Source organism: Lineus longissimus, chromosome 16 (genome assembly GCF_910592395.1).
Source record: "Lineus longissimus chromosome 16, tnLinLong1.2, whole genome shotgun sequence".
NCBI lineage: Eukaryota > Metazoa > Nemertea > Pilidiophora > Heteronemertea > Lineidae > Lineus > Lineus longissimus.
Window position 1 is genome coordinate 10,029,585 of NC_088323.1, and position 26,225 is coordinate 10,055,809.

The 26,225-nt window shown below is 40.2% G+C and overlaps 2 protein-coding genes across 2 annotated transcripts in view; one reads left to right on the forward strand and one right to left on the reverse strand.

Annotated features, from left to right (window-relative positions):
• Positions 1-2,785, reverse strand: part of LOC135500136 (prostatic acid phosphatase-like) — a 67,085-nt gene extending 64,300 nt beyond the window's left edge. Inside the window, exon 1 of the mRNA XM_064791384.1 lies at positions 2,678-2,785. Coding sequence (XP_064647454.1) covers positions 2,678-2,785 — 108 coding nt within the window. The remainder of the gene's footprint in view (positions 1-2,677) is intronic.
• Positions 2,786-2,919: 134 nt separating this feature from the next.
• Positions 2,920-26,225, forward strand: LOC135500059 (cyclin-dependent kinase 5). Its single transcript, XM_064791199.1, has 11 exons — positions 2,920-2,997; positions 5,605-5,693; positions 7,811-7,878; positions 8,542-8,659; positions 9,663-9,758; positions 10,556-10,630; positions 15,147-15,243; positions 15,741-15,810; positions 17,747-17,807; positions 19,127-19,207; positions 21,131-26,225. The coding sequence occupies exons 1-11, from the start codon at positions 2,961-2,963 to the stop codon at positions 21,227-21,229; spliced, it is 891 nt and encodes a 296-aa protein (XP_064647269.1). The 5' UTR covers positions 2,920-2,960; the 3' UTR covers positions 21,230-26,225.

Below are 26,225 nucleotides of genomic sequence, written 5' to 3' on the forward strand. Positions count from 1 at the left end.
TAAACTAAGACACTGGTATGATATGCAGCTTGAGGTCAGTCTATTTTTATCCACTTTGATGCAATCGCCATCAGGCGGCCATGTTGAAACCAAGATGGCCACCATATTGAAACCAAGATGGCCGTCAAACTCTGCCAACGCCATTAATAATCGAACCAAGCTTGTAATATATCAAAATGATCGGATGAGAGTAAGGACGCCAGTCGACTGTTTGAAATGTGGCTATTAACAGACACAGAAAGACTAAAAGCATTATAAATCAAGTTCATACATTATTATTCAACTCATTCGCAAATTACAGATGAAAGTAACGGATAATACGCCTCAAGTACCATCGAATGTATTCGCTGCTTGACAACCACAATCCCTCATTGTGCTGAATCTGCCTCAATTCTCTTCATCCAGCCAGATCTGAAAATAAAGAATATAATACCTCAAAATAAAGAATAATACCTCAAAATAAAGAATAATATCTTAGCCGGTATTGGTACTTTCAATTATATCATTTATGTCAATGAGACATCTCCCCCAAGACTTTATTGGTTCAGAGTTACAGATGGTGCTATAGTACACACAGCTATAGCCAAACATGGCCTGGTCACTCACAGAACACTGCCACACTGTCACTAAAACCATGCAATGCTGAATGCATGAACCAGGAAATGAAAAGAAAAACATTGATATTTTCACCAAACTACCCAACAAAACCTTTAAATACAGAGCATTCGAGTCTCAGGACTGTCAAGAACAACATTAGTCAACTGTCACGAGATAACAAGAATGAAAACATTGTCAAAATATACAATAAACCTACCCAAACTGACTGAAATCAGCTGATTTTCTAATGCTAATTTAATTGGAAAAGTGCCCGGATGTTACGAAAATTGGGCATGCGCCACCATCGGCCAAGTTGGAACTACAAAATAAATTATAAACTCTTGTTTCCGCTGGAGATGTCAAATTATTTTCATCAAAACGGAGGTTTATACTTACAATTACCACTAAATCCGTTTAATTATCATTTCTATGAGATTTCAGAAGGGATAATTAGGTGTTGTTTAGGAGTGTCAAATCTTGAAAATGCCTAAAATCGGTAAATATTGACGGAATTTCATCCGGTTTTGGACGAACAGCAAGAGTTTCAGCAGTAGAGTTCATTTCCGGATAGATAATTTACATAGGTCATATGCCCTTTCGCGGAAAACGCGCCAAAGATTTGACGAGCAAGTGACAGTTGGCCACGCCCCCGTGCCGTCCTCATTAGCATAACGTTATGGCGGACGTGATGATCGCCACGGCGGCCCAAGTTGTGCGTAATTTCTAATTTCTCCCCAAATACTCGATGAATTTCATTGAAATTTGAGACAATGAAAGATTAGATACCTGTTTACCTTGGGTCTTCCTGGATTCTTCATACATCATCGATAAGACACCGAAATTAACCGATCTTCAAGAGGTGTGAAAAGTTTTTTTCGTCATTTTCTGTGCGTGACGCGAAAATGCGCTTACGGAACGTCGAAAGTCACGTGACCTGAACACCCTACCATAAAATAGCCCCTAGATATTTAATGAGGACTAAATTTACTTTCACACAGAGCTGAAGTGACGTCATCAGTTCTTGTGCAGTATAAGCGCTGTCTGCTACTGGAATCGGCCCCGACCAAATCAGGCAATATCATCAATATCACGATGGAAAAGAAGTCTGATCTTCATTATAATATGAACATGATTTATAATACTACAATCAAGATGTACAGACCGGGGGAGCTGGCTGTACGTACCCATAAGTCTTTGCGGTAGTCTCGCGCGTACCGGATATAACCCATCAAGCTTTTCTCCTTCAGAGAAATACTGCGTTGCGCTCAAGTGCCTTATAAGGCTGTGAACAAAATTAACGCTCGACCAATGAGAAAGCCACATTACCCTGCATACGAGGTTGGACGCGTGATCACTAAATGACAAGTAAAAATAGAATCAGACCACATGTTTCTATATGTCAGAATGCTGCCGTTTGCGCTGTAGTACACGTGTGTTGTCCAAATTTTCGATTTCAAGCAAGTTTAAGGCCAACCTCGTGTCCACCAGACTAATGCATAATTGGCAGTTGAGCGCAACGCAGTATTTCTCTGAAGGAGAAAAGCTTGATAGGTTATATCCGGTACGCGCGAGACTACCGCATAGACTTATGGGTACGTACAGCCAGCTCCCCCGGTCTGTACATCTTGATTGTCGTATTCAGGGGCCCTATCTTGCCTATAGATGCCATTTAAAACCACTAGAAGCTCCGTTTCGGCAAATTTTAACTCCGTTCCAGCCCGTTTTGGTTCGTTTCGGTCCGTTCCTGCTTTCTTATGAACCGGTATTTTCCAATGGCCGAACTTTACGCAGGTTGTCTATTGTCATCCCTAAATTCGATGGTCGCTAGTAACAGTAAGTCGAGCATAATACACGCGGAATATAGAGTAATAGGCGCGCCACTAGTGCTCTACTCGGCGCGTAAATGCGTACGTTGCGCATCACTGGAGATCAATTGTGATTTGGACTGTTACATGCAGTGCAGTTCAGCTTTAATTTCTCTTCAGGTCTCAGGAACAAAAACGAACAACTTATAGGACTGGAATGTACCCATCTGGATTCCTTCATCACCAAAATTTAACTCTGGGTAGCAAGAACTTACCGTATGCACCAATCTGAGAGTATCTGGAGGTGCTGCTTTACACTGAAAGAGCAGAAAACTGAAAAGAATTATGAGAATTTCTCGCAACGTCGCCCTCGCAACTTCCATCTTGCTGTAGTCTCGCCCCTACTCGAGTAGAACGTGTACATTATAACAGTGCTTTAACGCGGAAGTGTTTGACGGTAAAGTGCGAGACTGCAACGTCGCAGAGTTTGTCGCTAAAATTTCTCTCTTCTCAGTGAATTTCCGGTTTTCTGACATTTTCTGCATTTTGACACTCATCATGCAAAAATATGAAAAATTGGAAAAGATAGGAGAAGGTATTATCCGTATACTGTTTAGACTTGTCATACTTGTCCAGCCAGGCTCATGGACTCTCAGAGCCAATGATCAATAATATCTCCTGAAATGTTCTTGACTAATATGAGGAAGGCTCAGGCCTTGATTGGGAGCTCTTGGTTAATAATAGGGCTGGTGAGCGAGAAGACTCGGTGGGGGGGGGGGGGGGTATATAGTTAGGATGATGCCATCATGGCAGTTGACCGAAGAAGCAGTTGGCTAGCACACAATGTCAATGATTGATGGCGAGTAGTTGGTGGGTGGGAGAGGGGGGATATAGTTAGGATGATGCCATCATGGCAGTTGACCCAATAGACGCTGTCGCAGTATAGAAAATAAGTGGGGAGAATGTGGGAAACTAAACACAACAGGAGAAGGATAGGTATTTTTGCCCAGAGATAAGCATAATGATCCCAAGACCCAAGTGTAATTAAGATTTATATTCTAATTCAAAAAGACCTTAGCCGACCCCCCCCCCCGTCCTGAATATAGTTTGAGGTCTCACTAGCCAGTGGTGATCAGGTGTTAATCTTGAAGTTATAAGTCATAGAGGTGAAATTTTTCAAATTTGCGTTATACAGGGTGTCTCATGCATTGTGCTACATCAGTCTATGACTGTATGTCTAGACGACGTTGAAACTTGGTCAGATGTATTCTACAAGAGACAAGCTATTCAGAAATGTATAGGTTTGTGTGAGAGTAAGGTACTGCCAAGTCTGCAGCCGCTGCAACAGGGGTATGCATGAAATGACGTCGCGTCATTTTTGGAGGCAGGTAGGCCTGGCCTCCGCAACGGCTAGTGAGACCTGAAAATTAAAATGGCCAGTGTTGTGGACGAGTGGTTTCAGGTTTCACGGTAGGATTTTGACATGGAAACGGGGAAATAGACATTAAGACCAATGTACTTTCAAGATTATTGCATTATTAATGGAACCAGACCGTTGATATATTGTCACACCCCATGATATTGACGAAATCGTCGTCGAAACGGGCAGCCCCGGACCGATCATGTTGGTGCGCTTGAAACTACGGAAAAGTTAGCAGACGGAAAATCTTTTGCGGAATTTTGCCAGTTCAAAGCACGATTTCTTCGCGGAAAGAGAAAAATAATCTCTGGCAGCGATGCAGATTGTTGTTTAATAATGCATTTCGATTCGCCCCAGGGTATCGTCACACTTTGATTCGGCCCTGTTTTGACGAAAGCTTCAACCGAACAGCGGCTTCTCTGCATAAACATCGTAGCGTCCCGCTGAATTGTTTGGAAAAAGAAAATCTCTCCCCAGGTAAATTGCTGTGCATTAGCGTATACGATTCGCGTGCAAAAATGTCACCTGGGTGCAGAGGTTTTCTGGTTCTGGTCAACCGGGTCAAGTTTTTTTCGTTGACGGTATACACACACGCATTCGACCCTTAACCATAAAGCTCGCTAGAGCTCCCTAGTATTAAAGCAATTTTGCCAATGAATCACTCTCAACATGCTGAATGAATGGTGAAAAAATATATCAAATATTCAAATTAGGCCTTTTCGCAGAAGACGTATCAGCGTCAAAACAAATTAAATGTGCACACTCAGAACATGTCAGAAAGCTTAAGTCGACTTCGGACATGTCGGACAATTTCTATAGGCCTAGAAGTAGAAAGAGATCCTTTGTTGTTCCAGGTGAACACATGACAGGCATGAACGTCATGATCAGCGCCATAACAAACATATTCAAAAAGGTCAACCGAAGTTCATCAAGATCATCGATTCCCTTGGCTTTAGAGGATGGCATTATATCATTGACAATTTCGAAGAAGTCTATTTGTGTGCCGACCGACTTGATGGTGAAGATGAAAATGGGGAACTTATCAGATTGCACGATGGGGAAAGTATCTTTGGTTTGGCTCATTATCATAATGCAACTTTGGAACCGAGAGCGCCACTGCCTGCTGAGACTAACCAGGCTGCCGGGCGAGAAATTTCACAAGTTTTTTGGCGGGAATAATTTGTGCTATGCAAGATGTGGTCATGAATAAGAGTGTAAAGTTAAACCGCCTGATTCATGTGGTTAGGGCCTGTGCTAGGGGTGGGGGTGGGGGGATCGGATGTGCAATCAATGTCCTATACCGGAGTCTTTCAAATAAAGAGTCGGGTCACGGCAAGTTTCCTTTTTGATCCCACAGCTCTCTCGGGCAATCAACAGGAAGCCATGATGAAGCCCTTTTTAATTCAGCTACAAACAGAGCTGAGGTGCAATAAAGGCACGGCCAAAAATTCAACGAAAAATTATTTATCGGGCAGAAAATACAACTGTACTGTTGACTGATTTTGATGTGGACGATCTATCAATTTAGGCTGATGTGTTAGTAAATTTTGGTTAGCTGTTAATTGCCAAACAAAACTATAATCAAACCGCAATTTACAAGCTGCATGCACTCACTAATCAGATTGCAATTTGTAATAAAAAATCCATGATTAGGTTGAAATGAATGGCAAACTTGTGACAGGGACGTATACTATGACTCGTAATGTACACATCATGAAAGATTTAAGCCCAACTGTTTTCTGCTACCTTACTTGATTTATGTCATTATTGTTGTCGTTCCAGGTACTTATGGTACAGTTTTCAAGGCCAAGAACCGGGAAACACATGAAATTATCGCATTGAAGAGAGTCCGACTGGATGATGATGATGAGGTACAGTACAACCTCTCTTCTGCGGACACCATGAGACTTGGCATTGGTGTCCATAATGGAGAGGTGTCCTTAATAGGGAGGTTATGTTGCCATTGTCTTCCAATAGGTGAATTCATGTGTATGAACATGCCGTCGTGAATCCTACTTATTTGTTTTTATCATGAGGTCATTGAGGAGTTTTGATGAAGACAAATCAGTTTTAAAATCAACTATTTCAAATTACTTGACATAATTTATATGCGCATTCGAAATTATTTCATTATAACACCTTATGACAATTCTAGTGGAGGTAATTTTGATTTGCCAACATTGATATTAGCAAGTTATGTTTGTACTTTTTACATAGACAGCATACATATCTTTAATAGCATTCCGCAAAGTTACTATTTATAGCTCACAAAGTCATTTGCATAAGATATTGATGACGTTTTAGTCACGTGACAGTCGGACATCGACACTTATTTCTACGCATTTGAGCTTATTTCAAAGTCAATTATCTTTGACCCTGCATTGTTTTTAGCATGAATGATACCATAGAGCTAGAGTCAGAGAGAGAAATATTCAGAACAATTATCTAGTACTTCCAACACTCGGACATGTGCCAGATTGAATCTAACTGCCCTAGTTAGAAAGCCTGAATCCATTACGAAACCGCATGTTTGTCCGACATTGCCTGTAATTCAGCGATGGGGAAACAGAGGGCAGCAGCTGCAGTGACCTCATCTTCGCGGAATGCTATTAGTTGTAGCATTTTATTGAACAAGTAAAAACCAAGCTTTATTCTCTGTAATTAGAGCACAATGGGACAAACAACTCAATGGAATTCATGTGTATGAACATTAATGTTGCAGTAAGGTACATGTATCTAGTCATTGTGATGCACAGTGAAGATAATTAAACAAAATGTTTGGTTTAAATTAGGAGAGCAACGGACATTAGGCAGGTTTTGCAACCTTACATTTTACGTTTACGATTACATTTGACATCATCCTATCGCAAAATTTGCCGCCGACAGAGAACTTGACGTAATAACGTCATCGACTGACGTGAGGCTTCTCATACGGCTGAAAATCCTTTGATCTATCACTCAAGTTTAACCACCACTAAATTATATATGCACCATGCATTCCTCTTGAAATTTTAGGACTGTATAGGTAATATACTCATATAAGAGTGTCTAAAATTCCAATTGAATCCATTGCATGCATTGACCACAAGCTATGAGGTTGGGCTTTGACTAAATCGTAATTTCATTTACGCGTAGCAAGCGATTTATGCGTAAAAAAATCCCTTAGAGGCTCTTAGAAAACGTAATCGTAAACGGAAAACGTTAGCTTCCAAAACCTCACTAATAATTCACTCCACCCTGTAATTAACTGAACTCAGTGTCTAATTTTGTTCATTAATTATGCAAACTTCACACCTGTTAGGTCTAATTGACTGCCTAAGTGAACACGGGAAGCCATTGTTTTTGTTTACTGTCCGTGATTGCAAGGTAATGGGATCAAAAAGTCACTATCGCTGTGTCTGCAATTCGGAGTAGAGAGGTGTCCGCCCTACAGAGGTTCTGGTTAAAGAAAATGACTTAGAAAACAATTGAGACTGAACGGACATGTCCCTAAAATGCAGAGTCCATTCATAAATGTCATGTCTGCATCGCTTGGGGCTCTGGAGGGCAAAATATTACTCAGATTTCTTAGAAATTGTTTTTAATTGAACCTTGCCTCAAAACAACAAAAATTTCTTCAACGAAGTCCAATGGTCATTTGGAGGGTCACCTGGAGAGGCCTATTTTGTTTCTGGATATTTCTCATTCATTATTGGCACAAGTGTAGATGGACACAATCAAAAAATAACCTGAACGTTTTAGATTTGTTTAGAAATAAACTGAACAGAGCGGAAAATGTCCGAATTCAATGCACTACATCAATGTACACAAATGCATGTATACATTTATTTTGTTACCATGTTCACGTAAATGAAAAAAATCCTGTATGGTTTTGAGGCAAGTATCAATAAAAACCAAACTTTAAAGAAATCCAACCACTTTCATCCCCCAGAGCCACAAATGATGCGGACAGAACGTTTACGATTGGACTACCTTTTTGTTCTTTCAGGGGGTACCCAGTTCTGCATTGAGAGAGATCTGCCTACTTAAGGAGTTAAAACATAAAAATATTGTGAGGTAAGATACTTTGGAATGGGGTGATTTCACAGCTTAATGGTCACCGTGTTTGGATTTCATGTCATCAGCAGTTGATTCACGTCAAATTGGCCTTTAATTTGTCTCTGGATATCATGGTGCGGCGGTAGTGCACTGGAATAGTGTCACCCTCACGATGGAGAGGTTGTGGGTTTGACTCCCAGTGAAGTCACCAGTGAACATGGGCTGAAAGTTTAGTATGTTAGAAAGCATTCATATTTGTAAGAAATACAGTTGACCTGTTAGACACCAGTGAGATCAATTAAAACTGACTTCAAATTTCTGTGCAGAATGATTGCCACAGGTAATACACTGGGCATTTAAATTGGCTGTTCTAGGGACAAGCTCTTGCCGCCTAAAACATGCTGGGTCATTTTAAATTCTCACTTTTCAGATTGAAAAAATATGCTTTTTGATCAATTTAAAACGTAAGAATGGTCATTTGATATTGATTATGAAATCGATCCTCAGATGCCTGGAAATCGCATCTGCAGGGGTGTAAAAAGGAAAATTTTCTGGGGGGGGGGCCCCGCTCTGCTGGCTGAAACGGACCTTCGGTCCAATTAGTGAGGGCTGCACCCCCATCCCAAACTCCTGGCTCTGCCCCTGATTTAGGATGACCCATTGACCATAATTTTTTTGCAGGCTTCATGATGTGTTACACAGTGAGAGAAAGCTGACATTAGTGTTTGAATACTGTGACCAGGATTTAAAGAAGTACTTCGACAGTTGCAATGGAGAAATTGATCCCGATGCAGTCAAGGTAACTAAGCCAATTAATTATTCAATCATGATATGTTGTTCTTAAAGAAATACTTGTATCATTATGAGGTCTTACTCTGACATCATTACAAGACCATTCTGGTGCCACATGGCCCATCACCAGTGCATCAATCTGTACAAAAAACCAGCGCTGTAATTTTTGCTCACTTCATCAGAGATTCGTGATATAGTTCCTGATGTGCTGTATGGTGATAAAAAATGCTAATATTATTGAATTGAGAACCGAGTGTCAACAAGGACGTTATTAGCTCTACAAAGAAGACTTGGGCTAATGTGGTGTAAAGCAGGAAGAAACTGGACAGCCCTGAGGGCACCAGTGCTGTCGGTGAGGGTTGCCCGCTCTATTTCATAAAGACTTGACAGGTGGTGAAGTTGATTTCAAACATCAATCTAACACTGCACCACTCTTTCGTGGGACAGCGATAGAAAGTTACCATGAAAAGATTGATGTCGCTGACAGGTTGCACAATTACTTACCAACTTGATACTGAAACATGATGGTTAAACAAGCCATCAGCATTGTGCGGGACCTTCACCGTTGTCATCGGTCATTGGGAGCTTCCTTCAAATTTTCACCAAGACCATGCAGTTGCTGCCCCATTTCTCTTGCAAGGTCAGGCAGACATCTTGTATTTTGTTTCCCAGACTACCTGAGAAATGGGTTGCCATCTTGATCTTGGTGACATAACGACTGCCAGGCGGACAGCTTTGATTTATGTTCGAGACTGTGGTTAGAGAACTGGTCGCCCACACAGCTGGGGCATACATTGAGGACATGTGACATGTACATATCTAGTTAAATACAATTGGACTTAAATCTCAAATGGACCACTTTCCTACAGGACAGGACTCACTACATCCGTCATTTGAGCATTTAGATGAGATCATGCATAATACTTTCCTACAGGACAGGACTCACTACAGCCGTCATATGCAGCATTGAGATGAGATCATGCATAATTCTTGCACATTTTGTTTTTCAGTCTTTTATGTACCAGTTGTTGCGTGGTTTGGCATTCTGTCACAGTCACAATGTGCTGCATAGAGATCTCAAACCTCAAAATTTATTAATTAACAAGGTAGGTGCTTGTATTGTAGTCATACCTATCATCATATCATGATATAAGGATGGTATAACTTGTTGGTTCTAGATACTTTGTCTATAGGATGGGCTTTATCAACTTATTAACCCTTAAAGTGCAGGGCTGAGTTGTTAATAAATAGATGCAAAAATTTCTCTTGTTTGTTGGCTCCTGGTTTGCAGTAATTAATAATAGTAATAATAATGATAATAAACTGTGTGCTGCAGCTACTGTAGTCAAATTACATTCGGCAGCTGCAATCAGTCCTTTGAGTTTGTCCTTGGCCACTTGACCTTATCACCAGCATGTTGCTGCAGGCAATGAAGTAGTTTCTTTATACAGAACTTCAGAAAAATTGAGTCCAGCCTGTTTTATGTCAACACATATTGTACTCAGTAGGTTTGTGCAGTGCCATCTTTGTCTAGGTTTGTAGGCTTGTGAACTGGGGTACACACGTAGAACATTGCCCAGCATTGACCATCTTTGACCTTTGTAGAGAGGGGTTCTTCCTTGCACAGCTCGTTAAGTAACTTGTTGCTTATGAGGCTCTTCAGTCAGCAGTGACCTGTGATGGGATGAAGGTGTCTGGGGTGTCATGCATCTAGCTTGTCAAGCATGACTCCTGATACTGTCTAGCTGTTGCTGTTGTAGAGCATGATGGATACGCAGTAGACATTGTATAGAGACTGAGTCTTGTCTTCAGCGGGATCATGGTGCAGTGCGTAATGAGTGGGCTGCTACATTGCCTTGTATACAGCAGCAATAGCTACAACATGTGATTATTTCTGTTTCAGAATGGGGAACTGAAGCTTGCTGATTTTGGCTTGGCTCGAGCATTTGGCATTCCTGTGAGGTGCTATTCCGCTGAGGTAGGTCAGGAATGGTGCACTGATGAAGCTTGCTGTTTTTAGCTAAGCTCAAGCACTTGGCATTCCTGTGAACCTGCTTTCATGGTGCACCCTTTGAAGGCCCCATACTGTGACGTTGCTTAAACCCTTTAGATCCTAACCAGCTGCTAGCTGCCCGCAAGTACTTACCTAATCTCAAGTAACACTATAGCCATCTTTACTTAAACAATGGAACTAAGGCCGGTTTTTTAGCTATTCATATGAGTAAATGGTAGAATGAATGTCCGTCTGTCTGTCTGTCTGTCTGTCCGTTAAACAGGCACGTTTCAAAACGATGGTGGATAGGCGATAGATTTTACCTCTGAGGCGTTGAGACCCTTCAGGACTCCTGAATAGACCAAATGTGGGTCCGGCAGGATGAGCGGTTTGGCCACTAGGTGGCACCAAGCGAAATTTTCCAAAAACTTTTCCAGCAGCTGATTTCTCCTAATTCTTTAAGTTGGGGATCATGAATCAAATCTAATCTTATAGAGCAAAGCTTTCTCTTATCAATAGGCGTGGTTCATGAATTTCTCACCAGGTGGTGTTACTGGCGCAATTTAGTGAGCACCCCCCAAGAAGAGCATTTTAAATTTCGCGCGAGTTATCCCACGTGCAATCACACGTGCAGCGAACGTCACGTCTCAGAGTCTGCGCAGTTCAGACGTAAGGAGACCATGCTATGGAATAGATCGCATTCTGTCAATTCAGAGGTAAGTTCTCATTAAATTCACAATTTCGTAGGCGATAATATTTGGCTGCTTGTGTTATTGCATGTTCATGACATTAGGGAAGGCTTGGATTGTTTAATTGGATGTGATTAATTTGAAATAGTTCGTCGACGATCGTTGAAAAACGATCTGCGAAATGCAGCTTGGTCTGAGAAACGATGTCAAAGTCCGGCTTTAAATCATTGGTTACTCAACAAATAACTCTTGTCACATAGCAGAACTAATGTGAATAAACAAGACAATAATAAACATCATTCTGATATCATCGGGTAAGGTTGCCAATGTACATAAACAGTGTAATTGAGGATCGACTCCAGCGATTTGAAATGTCAACAAACAATAAATGCGATAGCTGATGCACACTGTACATAGCACAATGCTTCAAACGGGGCCGATTCATCACTCTTATCACAATGTATTCTCAATCATATCAATGAACTTCCTTTCGGCCCTAGCGCCTTATCAGTTGTTGTTGCCCTTGTATTTGGTATAAAACTTGGCTGCTTAGCTATCTATCAAAATTAAAATGTTATCTCCTCATCATGTTTTGCAGGAATGATCTGCAGCTGCATTAGAACATATTTAATGACCACATCACAGATGACCAAGAGAGAGGATCGAGCTATGACTTTGCACATCCCATCGAATTCGGTGTTCACCAGTGCAATCATCAGAAGAGCCAGTCAGTTCTAGTATTCAAGTATTTCATTCTGTAATACTTACCTTAAAAATTGACTAAATAAAGAAAACCGCATGTGGCAGTTGGTTAAAAAAATCAAGTCTATCTGTTTAAAGTTTTTACTTGCTATCAGCATTTCAATGGTGGCATTCTGCTAAGGTTTGTTAAGAGTTTCACTTGACTTAAGCAGGGTGTACACTAGTAAAATATTAGCAACATTTTACCAACATTTTTACAACAATTTTGCAACAAGCCCTTCAAGGCCCTGTGTACACTAGCAACAAAATTGCAACAAATTAGCAACATTTTTACAACATGTTGGTAAATTGTTGCAAACTTTTTAGTGGGAACGAAGGGAAATAGGTATTTTGGAGGGAAAATGGATGATTCCAAGGAGAGAAGATGTGTTTTGAGTGCTTCTGCAGCAATTTTAGCTGTCATTGTTGAGAGACGGAAGAGGCGGCGAAATAACCAAAGAGAATATGGACCAGGCCCTGGATCAAAATGAGGGTGGATCATGGGGCATACCACTGCCTGTTAAAGGAGTTGCGGCTGACTGACAAGCTGTTATACAAAAACTTCCTGCGAATGGATGAAACTTCTAGAAAAGGTTTCATCACCCTACGAAGCAAGACACTCACTTGAGAGTTGCTTTACCTGCTTCTTATTCAAGTTACATGACCTCAGGTAGATCACATGACGCAAATCCTATTTCTGATTGGCTGAAGAGTTTGCAACATTTTTACAACATGCAACAAAGAATTGCATTGCATTTAATTTGCAACAATTTTACAACAATTTTACAACATGTTGTAAGACGCGTTTTGCTCTGTACACACTACGCAACATTTTTGCAACATTTGTTGCAACTGGAAATGTTGTAAAAATGTTGCTAATATTTTACTAGTGTACACAGGCCTTTAGGCAATAATAGAGTTGGGTAGAGCATTTTGTTAATGTTACCCTTTTAGTTAGGGAAACTGGTGCCTTCTGCATTAGGTGGACCCCACTTACTCATCTGTCAGACCGGCCTCACACGTCGGCAGTAGAGTTTAAGGGCCAGTCTGCGAGATTTACCCATTTCAACCCAGCCAAAAGCGGGTGATTGGGCTAGTCTCTCCATGTGATTCAATTCGCATGGATTCTTGTGTCCTGTGCTGAAAGGCTCCCTCCACAAGGGCAGACTACATCCGGTGGCACTAAAGTATGAAAGAAAGACAGAAGACGACCAATTTGCGAAAAGGATCATCATCATCATCATCATGGTAACAGCTGAGGATGAATCATGTTGCTGTGTGTAGAATTGATGGTCCAATATAGGTTAGGTTATCTGTTTGCGCACACATTGCAAGGGTGGAGCTTGCTTGAAGTAGATTGCGCCAGTCTACCGTAATTCACTGTTACACATCCAGAACTAATATCCTTAGGCTTTGAGTCCTTAGTTTAGTAGAGTTTGACGAGTAATGTAATATATACGAACAACGCAGCAACAACTCAGCTGAGCGCCAGGCCCTTGGGCCTCTTGTTATAAAATATTATTGAAATTTAGTAGCGGGCGTGTACAAGGGGGGGGGGGGGGGCTTTTAGAGGTCATTTTGGGTGAAAATTGCTGAAATGCTCCAGGGAAATACAGGGGAACACATGTAAATGTTCCAGGATCTAAAGGGTTAAACTGTAGTGAGGTTTCGCTAACCTGTTCCGGGAAGCAATTCACCGAGAATGACATATTTCTGTGTATGATGTCATCAGTTATGGGGCTGGTCTTCTGGTTCTCACATGCGGTAGCCGTGATTCAGGCCATGGAACCCAGTGGATTCATCGCGAACAAATGATGGCAAATTTGTTGGTCGTTTTGGCTGCAAATGATAATTTTTTGCATTTAATTGACCGGATACAATATAAAGTTGACTAATGCCACTAAAACAGTCAAAACACTAAAAACTGTTGTGAAAAAATGTCCGTCACTGCTGGAACTCGGTCGGGAAGGCGAAACCCATTTCTGTACATGTTTCTGATAACGGCACAGGAAACGAGAACCATTCTTGATGATTGGTTCTTGCAATGTTACTATTCCCCGTGTGTTAATCTCCACCAGACTATCCTAGAATCATCAAGTTTGTGAATAACACAAACAGAATGCATCATCTTGAATTTCTTGATTTTTGGAAAAAGTTCATTGAAGATTCCATGTTGATATGTGCAGAAAAAATGGTAGGATTTTCAGACATTTAAAGAACAGCTAAAAGCCATTGCAGAATGAAGCAATGCAAACAAAGCAATGTCATTTACACAGGAGCAAGTAGTGTGGTGCTTAATTTTATCATATAATCTATGTGCACTGATCCGGCTGACAAGACATTGGGTGACTTCAAAGTTGGTGTTGGTGTTAACTTTGGGAAAGTGTTATAGTTTTTCAGCAGCCCTAGATGCATCATTTCCACAAACAAGGCTGTGTACCCTTAGCTTTACACCTTAAGTTTGTGTTGATCGCAGCGTCATTCAGAAATATTGTCTTGTTGCTGCTTAAAAGCCCTAACACTTTTACAAAATTAACAGTAACGCCGACTATGAAGTCACCCATTAGAAAAACAAAAAAATACCCCCAAAGAATTCATTTAAACTTCACCATAATCACGGACAGTGTACAAAAGACCGACTTTTATAAGCAAACACCGTTCTCACCTCACCTGATAACATTACAGAGTGTGTTTTGAGAAAGATTTGCGAAAGATGTACGGAAGAAATATCAATGGCTGAAAGTGCAGTCCGCCCATACAATAATATACGGATTACACAAGATTTTTTTCTCGCTCGGTCCGGACCCTACATTGTTGAAATACATTTTCTCTTCTGTGTCATTTTCATTGTTGCTATTTTTGACGCCAGAAATTTTTTCCTCATGACGAGAATTTTGTGTGGTCACGACGTCATCACATCGTCGTCGTCAACTAAAACATTACATCATACTTGACGTTAGTTTTCTTATTGGAATCACCAACATCAACTCGCATCGTTCAGTGTCGTGCGGAGGCACCTTATAGTGTGACGGGTCGCATAATGCTAACTCTACTTTCTTGGCATTCATTAGGTGGTTACATTGTGGTACCGCCCACCTGATGTTCTCTTTGGAGGCAGACTTTACTCAACATCCATTGATATGTGGTCAGCAGGCTGCATATTTGCAGGTAAGTCAAGCCAGTTCTATTGAAAGATTTTCAATGAAATAGACCATAGTCATCTTAATATCAAATGAAATCCAATTGAATAGACTGACAGGGTTGTCAAAATGCCTAGTTAGTTAAAGAATTTACACCAAAGTTGCGAAATAAATTATACCACAAATATTATCAGGTTTGTTATATAGGGGCTTATTGCACCTAACTGGCAGAAACATTAACTTTTTAGAAGGTTTTGAGCGAAATCAAAGAAAGAGAAAAAGCAGCAATGTGTTTTTTTTATTCCAGCTGAATAATCAGACTTGTGACATATCGAGGTATTGGCCAGCCATAAGCACAAATATCTTTAGAATTCTGGTGATCTCATTTTCGAAATGTGTCAATGGTAACCCATTATACAGTGTCTTTATGTTTTGGTTATACTATGAAGCTATTTTATCATCGGTATTTAAAAGTCAACTCTGCGTTAGCCTCAGAGATGCTGTTATGTTCTCCTCTATTTTCAGAGTTGGCCAATGCTGGTCGACCTTTATTTCCTGGAAATGACGTTGATGACCAACTGAAGAGAATATTCAAGTATCCTTTTGAAATAAGGCAGCAGTTCATACTCTACCCTCAAAAAATTAGCAAACACCTGCATCACATCTACAGACTACAGTTACTACAGTTACTACAATTTATTTCCCTACGCAACGTATGCGGTTGACAATCATGTCATCTGAATGTCCATTCTACAATGTTCTAAGAAATGTTCGATTTTGTGATATGACACAAAAACTGTCATGATTAGTAAGTAAAGTAAGGAAAGTTTTTTTAGTATTGTGTCACTGCTAATATTAAAAAGGGCCAGCCAGCTTTGGCTAATGGGACACTATTAACTTCCAAAACTCCTATCTCTGATATAATGCCAGACGCCTGGCAATAAGGCAGTTTATACCCTATGTTTAACCAACAGCATCGGAAAGAGGTTACCAGCAGGCCTCAAACATTCGAGCTTCCGTTCAGGAGGCAGTCGCTTCAACCACTAGGCAATCGAGATTGGTCATACAAAAACACAATTTAGGAGATTTAATTAAAAAAATAACCAAAAATTTCCAACTTGTCTTGAAATGAATGTCATGGTACCCTAAATTTCTATGAAAAAAAGATGTACCCTCAATCTTCAACTGGGATGTTTAATATTTCATGTATTAATAGATATGTACCACACCCTGGAGAATCAATTCCCCACATTGCTGAGCCTCTTATCAGGCTTTCCAGTTTGCCGAGCTTGCCTGTCCTGGGAAAGGAAAATTTATTGAATAAAGTTAGGAAAACTGTGTTGTGAAATCTATTACAAACTGATTTGGTCACATTTCACAAAAGGTCTACAATAGGGAAATGAACAACAAGTCCGTATCAACCTGGCAAGTTCAGATGCGACAAGCGCCTAGTTTTGGTAGAGCGGGTCACAATTGTGAATTATGCATGGATTTATTTAGCCTCAAAACTTGATGCTAAAAAATTTCCGTCAACTACCAGTTTACTTTTCACCATTTACTTGTCAGACTGTCTGGAATATCATACAAAAATTTCAGATTCACAACCCCACGTAGTATTTGATGTGTCGCTGTCAAACATTGACAATTTAACTGCTAAAAGGCTTAAAAAATCAATGGTGGTCATGTCTATCAGTGACGGGACCTGTGCTCCAGGGTGATAAAGTAAGCAAACTGCATGAATGGCTAATACAAGGCACCAGAGCACACAAATTGATATTCTCAGGCCTGAAAGCTACAGAATCTGTTATTGTGTACACTACTCATGAGACTACATCACATACATGTAATACCAGAGTTTTTGATTTGACCTCCTTTTCAAGGTCACAGGGGTGAAAGAGCGTAAATTTACCGTAATCGGTTTCCGGAGCATACCTCCGTAGCATTTCATTTTTGGTGGTATGAAGGTCTTACAGTGCCATTCTGCCTTTCGGCAGTTTCAAAGATTTTCGATTAGACAGGAAAGAGGATAAACATGTACTCCATTAAGCAGACGTGTTCAATCTGACCAACTATACTGCATGGAAAAAACACCTGAAATGGCAGGGAAAACTTGTCAGTAATTTGCTGTGATTTGGCTTGTTCCTGGCATTGCCTGGTGAGGTATTATTTGATCTTTGAAAAGTAAGTATTTTGACATTCATTGGATTTTGAGATGTAATTTTTCCCTTTTGTTTATGTGCTGCATCTTCTATATGAAATTCACAAAATCTGAGTGCCGTTTATTCATGAAATGGGCCATCAATAGCAACGTTTAGGATGCTCACCTTCTACCTGTTGCCAATGCAAGAAAAAAGTCCCAACCAAGTGAAAACGTGAGTCCCTTCGACGGGGTCTTCCTCTGGCTAAAAACGGCCAAAAACCCATTCCGTAGTGGTATGCAATAACGATCTTGCCTTGGCGTTGGGAGTAGGAACACTTCCAATGCCAAGCAAATGCTGAAGAAGAAAATTTCCCTCCTTAACTCTCCACAGATTGCTGGGAACACCCACAGAAGAGACGTGGCCAGGGATAACACAGCTGCCTGATTATAAGGTATCCCGATTCGCTTTATTTGTGTAAAGGTCCATCTCTCAGTGCAGCAGATACAGCCAGGTTCATCTTTCTAATGTGAACCCCCTCAGCACTGTAATAGATTATAAGTTCAAAAAACACAAATTCTAAATCTCAGATAATGTTTAAAACTAGGGCTAGGCAGGATATAAATTTGCTTTTTAAACTTAAAAATTTCTGATGTTGTTTTTTAAGTTGTTGAACTGTTTTGATTCGGATTATAATTTTGTCCAAGAAATCTTGAAAATCGCTCTCAAATTCATTATTTCTGATGGTTTTAAATGAAACATACCTCAAATGAATATTTCTAGCTCGAGTCCCAGCATTCTATTCCATTCCAAAGTTTGTATTGACTACAACCAGTCCAAAATAAGGCCAAATGTAACAGCATGGGACATTTTTCTACACAAAATTTGTACAGGCTTTGAGAGCCAGAGCCAATGAGATTTGTTTTGTTGATGACGTTGCGTCATTCAAGACGCAACTTGTCTGCCAGTGCATTTCATTGCATTTAGCACAGGAAACGTGTCTTACTGCAAAGTCAACATTTCTGGTGCGGTTGTAGTCAGAGCAAAGTTTTGAAACGGTGGGACAAGCCGAGAAGATTCATTTGAGGTAGGTTTCATAAATATAGGGTAGAATGGTGTAATTGTAGCCCTGGTTTATTTGCAGCCCCTGCATTGCATGGGGATATCAGTCAATATCATAGGCAGAGGCTACAATTAAACCGGGGCTCTAATTACCCCCTTCTACCTTAAATACGCAATTGTTAAATAGAGAGCGATTTTCAAGATTTCTAAACATCTAGGACAAGACTATAGGACTATAGATCCATGCACTTGATTGGGAACAATGTTTACGAAGATGTCGTGTCACGTCACATTACAGTAAAAATGCATGGTGACATGACGACGGCCAACACTACACTACATTATGTAAACGTTGTTCCCAATCAAGTGCATGGATCTATAAATGCGGGGTGTCAGGCTCCAAATAATATATCTGACACTTTATCTGTTACCAAGAGTAACACTGTTTGTGACCCGCTCCAGCAAAACCAGTCGCATGTCGCACATAAGATGAGCCTAGATGACACCAGAAGATAATAGATGAAATTGATGTTGTCAGATTTCACAAACGGCAGACAATAGTGAAATGAACAAACAGTCCGTCTCAACCTGCCAAGCTCTGAGCGATATGCGACTGGTTTTGCTGGAACGGGTCACATTTATTTACTCACTTGCTTATAAGGTATGATGCAATGTATGCATGTTTATTATGGTCAAGTGTTTCTGTTGCAGCCAATTGCCATGTACCATGTGAATACTTGCTGGCAACAAGTGGTGCCAAAGCTCAATTCAAAAGGCAGAGATTTATTACAGGTGAGCTGGATTTCCGTTTTGCTAAGCAGAAGTCTGCTGTGGCTGCCAACACAAGTTGTCACCAACAGCCGATTGTTAACCCTTTTGCTGTGGATGATGTGCATAGCATGTCATGTATATGACCCCATGACGTGCATAGCACGTTATGCATGTCATAACGTACTAAGATGTTAATGGACCAAGTCTTTGTTGCAGCCTCTCTGAAGATGCCAATCAATGCACTTGGGGAATATTGGCTTCATCATAATCGTGACACTTTTGAGTAGTTTCGATTGTACTGATAAAAGTTAGCTCTTCTGTTCATTATTGGTATCATCTGGCAGCACATGGTGGTGCACAATCTCCAGGTCTTCGGTCTGTAATGTCAAAAATTACATACACCCATTGAATTTCTCACATAGTCCCTCTGCCACAGTTTGATCATCCACACACTGATCCAGTGTGTATAGTGCGCTGCTTGTAACATGGATTAAAAATACTTCTTGTTACGTTTTGATAAAAAAAACATTTCAGGACATCGTGATAGTTTTTTCATAACACTGTGAAGTGTATTTGTGTCAAACGGATGCGTAATAAAGATACAAATTTTAACATTGAATGGCGCAGTCACGGGCGCTCAGTGTTGGTGTGATCCGTGATGAGGTGACATCACTACTGATCAAAGAATGCAAGCCACAGCGAAACGGTTTATGCTTGATATCAAATTATTCAAAATTGCTAGTTGCTGCAGAAAGAGTGAGTACAGTACTATATGGAACCTTTCATGTCTTATAAAATATCAAAATATACAGTGTGATTTTTAGCTCATTAACTTTGATCTATTGATACAGTCCCGATCACAATTGACATCACTTAGTTTGTGTAAGCTACGCACGATGCACAAGTAACCTCGGCCCAATCCTGTGCGTAAGTTGCATCAATGCTCCGACCACATTCTAATTAACCTTCACATGAGCTGCGCACAACTTACGCACACCTTTCGAACAGCATAATGGTTTTATGTTTTGCATTAGATGTGCGTAATAAACATTCGCGTGATATGTGTGAAACCAGTGTGTAAGCTGTGTGCAGCTTACACAGCACCAGATAATGTATAATTGTGTGGAGCTTACACAGAGCAGAGAGTATGTTAATTGTGACTAGGACTTTATATTCACCTATTACCAGGAATAAATAGATCTTGCCTTTTCCAGTATTGCAAAATCTTATTGTGACTAAGACATATCTGTTGACTGTTCACTTGTGCAGTTTTTCCCTGATCTTTGTTGGCTTAGGACCTTCTGATGCGCCACACATTGAACTTTTGTTTGGCTTATTGGGCATTCTGATAGGCTGTACCATGTAAACATTTGCTCTTGGACTGGGAATATGTGAGGTGCTCCCATAAAATCAGTCACTTGGTCACAAATTTTGAAAATGAGTTATTGGTATGGGCTGACCTTGCAGGAAATAACCTTTGAAATAAGGTATGTAACATGAATATCGGTTGAAAATGTACTGAGATGTGAACTTTTGAGTACAACACTTTTAAAGTTTTTAGTTACGATTATTTTGAGAAAACCTCATTTACAGAGATGCTATTTTAATAGTATGAAAGGCATTAGAAATAGCAACCTATCTGCTGTTTTACTCATCTATAATGGTGTCTAGACATGTTTGCATCCTTCCAGATGGCACATACGAACCAATCTAATTATTTTCTAAAAAAAAAATTGTTTTTGAAAAAAAACTCACTTTTCCCCTTTTTCTCCCTTTTCTCCAAATGCGACAAGCGACTGATTTTGTGGGAGCACCTCACATATACTCTGTTCAGTCAGTTCAGTCTGTGGATACCATGCCTAAATGATTATGAATGATTGTATTTAACGAGGAAATATGGGTGCCATCCTTGGCTACCAGTAATCTCTGCTATTTCTCTTCCAGCATCTACTTGTCTGCAACCCGTCAAAGAGGATGTCAGCTGAGGATGGCATGATGCACTCTTACTTTGCCGATTTAAATCCTGCAATAAAGCAAGGATGAAGCTCGTTCAGAGAACGGGCATATGATGCAACAACAAGGACGATGATAGTATGGGCCTTATTGCTTACACTGGTGGAATTGGTGCAGATGTTTGTCAAATTTTTTTTTTCCAAATAACTCATTGCAGATCTTCCTCTCATGTTCTGACTTGAAGTCATGGGTAGACATGCCCTGAAATGATCAGCTGTGTGGCTGCCCTCCAGTGAGCATGTGGAGGGTGAATGCTGTTAACAACTTCATTGTGCTAGCCTTCTTGTTTTAAAAAAAAAAAAAACAGCCTTTCATCCACTGTCATTATCATCATATCATAGCCGGCGTCGTATCCTTATTGGGTTTCGTCAAAGGTATGGAGTCCACTACAGGCTACTGTCCACCTATGTTGGATCTTTTACTTGCCCTGGCATAGACACTCGGGTACAAGGGACCATGGCTTTCTGTCTCATCTGACAGACTAGTATCTTTAAACGTTGTACATCATGACGTGTTGTGAAGGGCTAATGATACTTTGAACAAACCTCGCCCTAGGACTTTTCTTAGAAGTGCCTGAAACTTACCCAAAATATCAAAATTAGTCATTTTGTGAGATGTTATCATACCGTTGAATAGTTAGCTCTCTGTATTAAAGCTTTTTTGTTGTTTTCCTGCAATGGTTTATATATGTTCCATTCCTCAAAGAACCGTTATCCTGCTGGGTATTGGTACATTGTACAACGGAACAGAACACGAGATTTTAATGGTAAATTAATCAAACTCTCCAGGCCTCATTTGATTGTTTATCATGTTCAACTTAAGTATTGTTATACTGACGATCTCCTCACAAGCCAACTGCTACTCAAATGTTCGAGAAAATCAGTATAAACGTTAATGCTCAATCAAATGAAATGGTCCTGGGACCATGTGCTCATCTCGGGTAATGTAATGCATGTCATTTGCAGTGGATATGGGGAGAACAGTTTCTGACTAGTTTCAACAGTTTTGATTCCATTGAATAATATTATTTTTCTTGGCTCAATGGCACAAAAGAAAATTACCGGTACCTTCTAAGTATAGCATTTTGGTTATAAAGTTGACTGAATTTCAGGGTTATTGAAGAGTGTACATGTCATATGGAAATTGGTTGACATCTGTTCAACAGTTTAGGAGTAATAGGACTTCGTTGGATGTTCAAGATGGCGGCCTGGCGACCATATTTGTCATGGGATTTGACTGAAAATTAAGGATATTGAAAAGAGTACATAGATACATAATCACCTGAAGTTTGGTTGCAATCTGGTCATTAGTTTCGGAGTAATAGGACTCTGTTTAATTTTCAAGATGGCCACCTGGCGGCCATATTGGTCGTTGGATTTGACTAAAATCAGGGACGTTGTCGAGAGTGCATAGATATACAATCACATGAAATTTGGTTTCAATCCTACTTTGTTTAATTTTCAAGATTGTCGCCTGGCGTTCATATTTGAAGTCCGAACGGGACACATTTTTAGGGTAGAATAGAGGGTCCCTAGATATATATCCTCACAAGTTTAGAACTTTCTAGCTCAAATAGAAACGAAACATGACACCAATCGGTGATTTAGTAAACTTTGACCTCTGTGACCTTGAAAAGTAGGTCAAATCAAAAACCCGGGTGATACGTCTTTTAATCTTATTAGATACACCCACCATAAAATTTTGTCACTCTACGTGCAACCATCAGCTTCAAAAAGGCAAAAATAATTTCCAAGATGGCCGCCTGGATGCCAGAAAGTAGGTCATATCACAAAAAAGAACAATAAGTCTGGGCATATTGCCCAAAGCTACCGTCACACCAAGTTTTAGACATCTAGTCCTAGCGGTGACAAAACATGCTACGCTAACAGACGACGATGGACGCCACGATGTCGTATAAGCTCCCCAGAGGTGAGATAAAAAGGAATGAACAACGCACTATCCAGAGAAACTCCAGGGTTATGTTTGCTCCCTCGGAGTTCACAGGGAAGACGGAGCAAACCTAACCCTTGACTTCTACCCGTCTTGAGGGTGAAGTCGATGGGAGCATTCTGTGGAAATAAGGGGTTAATGGGTGCTTCTATCTTTAGCCCTGCAAAAACGGAGAAGCGAACACTGACTCCTGACTAATTCCTATGGAGGATAGGAGTAAACGGAGGTCATATACTGGCCAACAAACATCTCTGTGAGTCGTCCGTCTAAAAATGATGTAGAGAGTGCAACTGAGAAATTTCAATGGATGTCACATGCTTGTCCTTGCGTCATGACGTCTTCCCATCTTGACGTAAGCTTGGACAATACTTATGACCTGGACAGAACGTGACAGCGACGTCAATCTTCCTGTAAATGACGTTGCGTTAAATCATGACGTCTAATTGTGACAAAACACACGTGTACATTTTAGTGACTCACTAAGAATTCAAATAAGAGCAGGTTTATTTTAAGTTGAGTGCAGTTGATTGTTCTCTTGTGAGGAAGACGCTTTGTTGAACTAAGAAGGATAGGATAATGTAACTCAAAATCTCTTGTTCTGTTCCATTCCGTTCTACAAAGTACCAATATCCAGCAGGATAACGGTACTCTGAGGAATGGAACGGAACATATATCAACCATTGCAGGAAAACAACCAAAAAGCTTTAATACAGAGAGCTAACTATTCTACGGTTTCTCATCTCAGAAAATGACTGATTTGATGTTTTGGGTAAGTTTCAGGCAGTTAAGTACCATTAGCCGTTGTGAAGAGCCAGGAATTTCAGTTCCTTGAAAGCCATGCTGGTTCATCCAGCAGCGTTTACAACTGGGCTCTGAGGCTCCTGTCTTGGTGCAAATGTCAGTTATGAGTAAACTAATTTGTGACTCTCATCTGAGACACTGTGGTATCTTGCCACACTTATATGAATCTCCTTCCGAGGCCAAACTTCAGTTGACAAACCTCCGGTCAGGCAAAAAGTTGATACTGGCAATAAAAAGGATTTGCCAAAAATTGGGGATTGGTCCGAGACTTTTGTTGTGATATGTGTTGTTCAGTGTACCACTTAAAACTGACGATTTGTTTTTAAATAGTTTACTTAGTCCTCTTTGTGCCTATGAGACACACCAGTCTTCAATTACCAGTCTCTACCCTGTTCAATCGGCAGCTTGTCTGAAGATGTTTCCCCAGGTCAGATCAAGCTGCTTGATCTCCGAGTAAAATATTACTAGAGAAACTTCAGATCAAAAAACACAACTTGTCTTTATGCTTAACAAACCTTTTTCTTGTCATTGCCAAGATTTAATTTGAATCTAACTGTATTGGTCAGCAATCGTCAGATTCTTCAGTCTGTTCTGAAATTATATAATTGAAATATGTGCAATATGTATTACCAGGTACATTTATCATGGTGGCCCATTACAACAAATATACCGGTTATTGGCCACAGTAGACCTATGTAGCATTTTTAACGTTGTACTTTCAACATTAGGGCCGATTACAAAAACGTTTTGGGTTTGTCCAAGAGCACGTGGTTGAGAGATAATGAACAACACTTATGTTTTCACTATGAACGCTAAAGTCTAACTGTTTATAATAACAAGGTTACATGGGTCGAAGGACCGGTGGATAATAGTGCATGCAGATGATTGGTTAACCTGTAGTAAGTAGGCGGAGCTTAATCTAAGACAAGTTGCAGGCTGTTCGTGACAGGGTTTGAACACAAGAAAATAAAATGATATAAACGTATGATAGGGTTTATTTGATAATGGAATATTCACAGATGTAGATAATATAGACGATGGTTACACATATTTCTTATAGGAGCGACAAAACCGACACACAGACCATTTAACGTTACGGCGTACAATAGAGACAGCACAGAGACCGGGGCCACGGATTAAGTTTCGTTTGGCAAGAGTTCCCACAAACACTGGTTTTCTGAATCACTCGCCCAATGTGAATTCTAGCTTTTATATCGCAAGGGAGCAACCCAGTTTGACAATTGAGACAAACGACGTATCGTTAAGACAACAATCTATACAGACGACGTATCGCACCCAGCGTGCCTTTTACATAAAATTGTACGTTAACAACGTCACGACGTTACCAAGAGCGAAATCCCCCTCTTTTTGAAGAATGTCAAGTGACGTTACTTTTTTCCCCGCGCCAAGGCAACAATTATTTTCAATCAACTCCCAATGTCAATCATGTGACGTCACGCCCCACGCGCATCTGATTGGTCGAGATACAACGTGTCAATAACAGTAGATTTTGTAACAAGAAGGAAACCGTAAACGATGGGTAAACTGACGAAATACCGCACCACTGACTGATAACAGTTCCAAATATCATCAGGATATCAAAATTAAGGTAATCATTTATCACCTCATGCAGGTTTTGACTGATGTTATTAAACTTTATGGACAATATAACCGATTGTAAAACGTAGGCCAAAACCTCATGCAATATTTTCCCGATCAAGGTCCCGCCTTTTGACCAAAAACCAATCGAGCTGCCTAAAGAGGTAAATCTATCGTTCGCAAGTCCATAGTTACACAAAACCTCATAAGATTATAAGAAAAACCCCCTGACGTCGGTTCGCATGACTAAAAGTCACATACGATATGTGTAATTTTGACAATTAGAGGTAGACGAGACATCGTCGACAACTTGACGAAAGTGAGACGGTCAGACATCATCACCAAACGAAAAGTGACAGATTCGTCCTTAACTTCTTTAAAATAAACATCTTGGAAGCTGATTAAATGTAAATATATTGTGCCAAAAACCGAGTGTAAAGATATGTTGACCTAATGTCGAAAACCGCACGTATTTTAAATGCGTAGTTTTGGAATGACAAACTTTTGAAAAGAGACCATCAAATTGGCCCATGTCAAAGGTCATTGACCCGTAGTGTAAAATACATGGTAAACAAAGCTTTGTACAGCTTCCATGGTGCACTTAAATTTTACCAGACGTCAAAGAATTTTGAAAACGGCTCGAATAAAATTTGTATAGACACAGATGGAATTAAAA

What these genes read in the sequence shown, in the direction of transcription:
- LOC135500059 (XM_064791199.1), top strand. Translation starts at nt 2,961, where the DNA reads ATGCAAAAATATGAAAAATTGGAAAAGATAGGAGAAG. An exon ending in TGAGGTGCTATTCCGCTGAG is followed by an intron (nt 10,631 to 15,146) that starts GTAGGTCAGGAA and finishes GGCATTCATTAG; the next exon opens with GTGGTTACATTGTGGTACCG. An exon ending in CAACTGAAGAGAATATTCAA is followed by an intron (nt 15,811 to 17,746) that starts GTATCCTTTTGA and finishes AACTCTCCACAG; the next exon opens with ATTGCTGGGAACACCCACAG.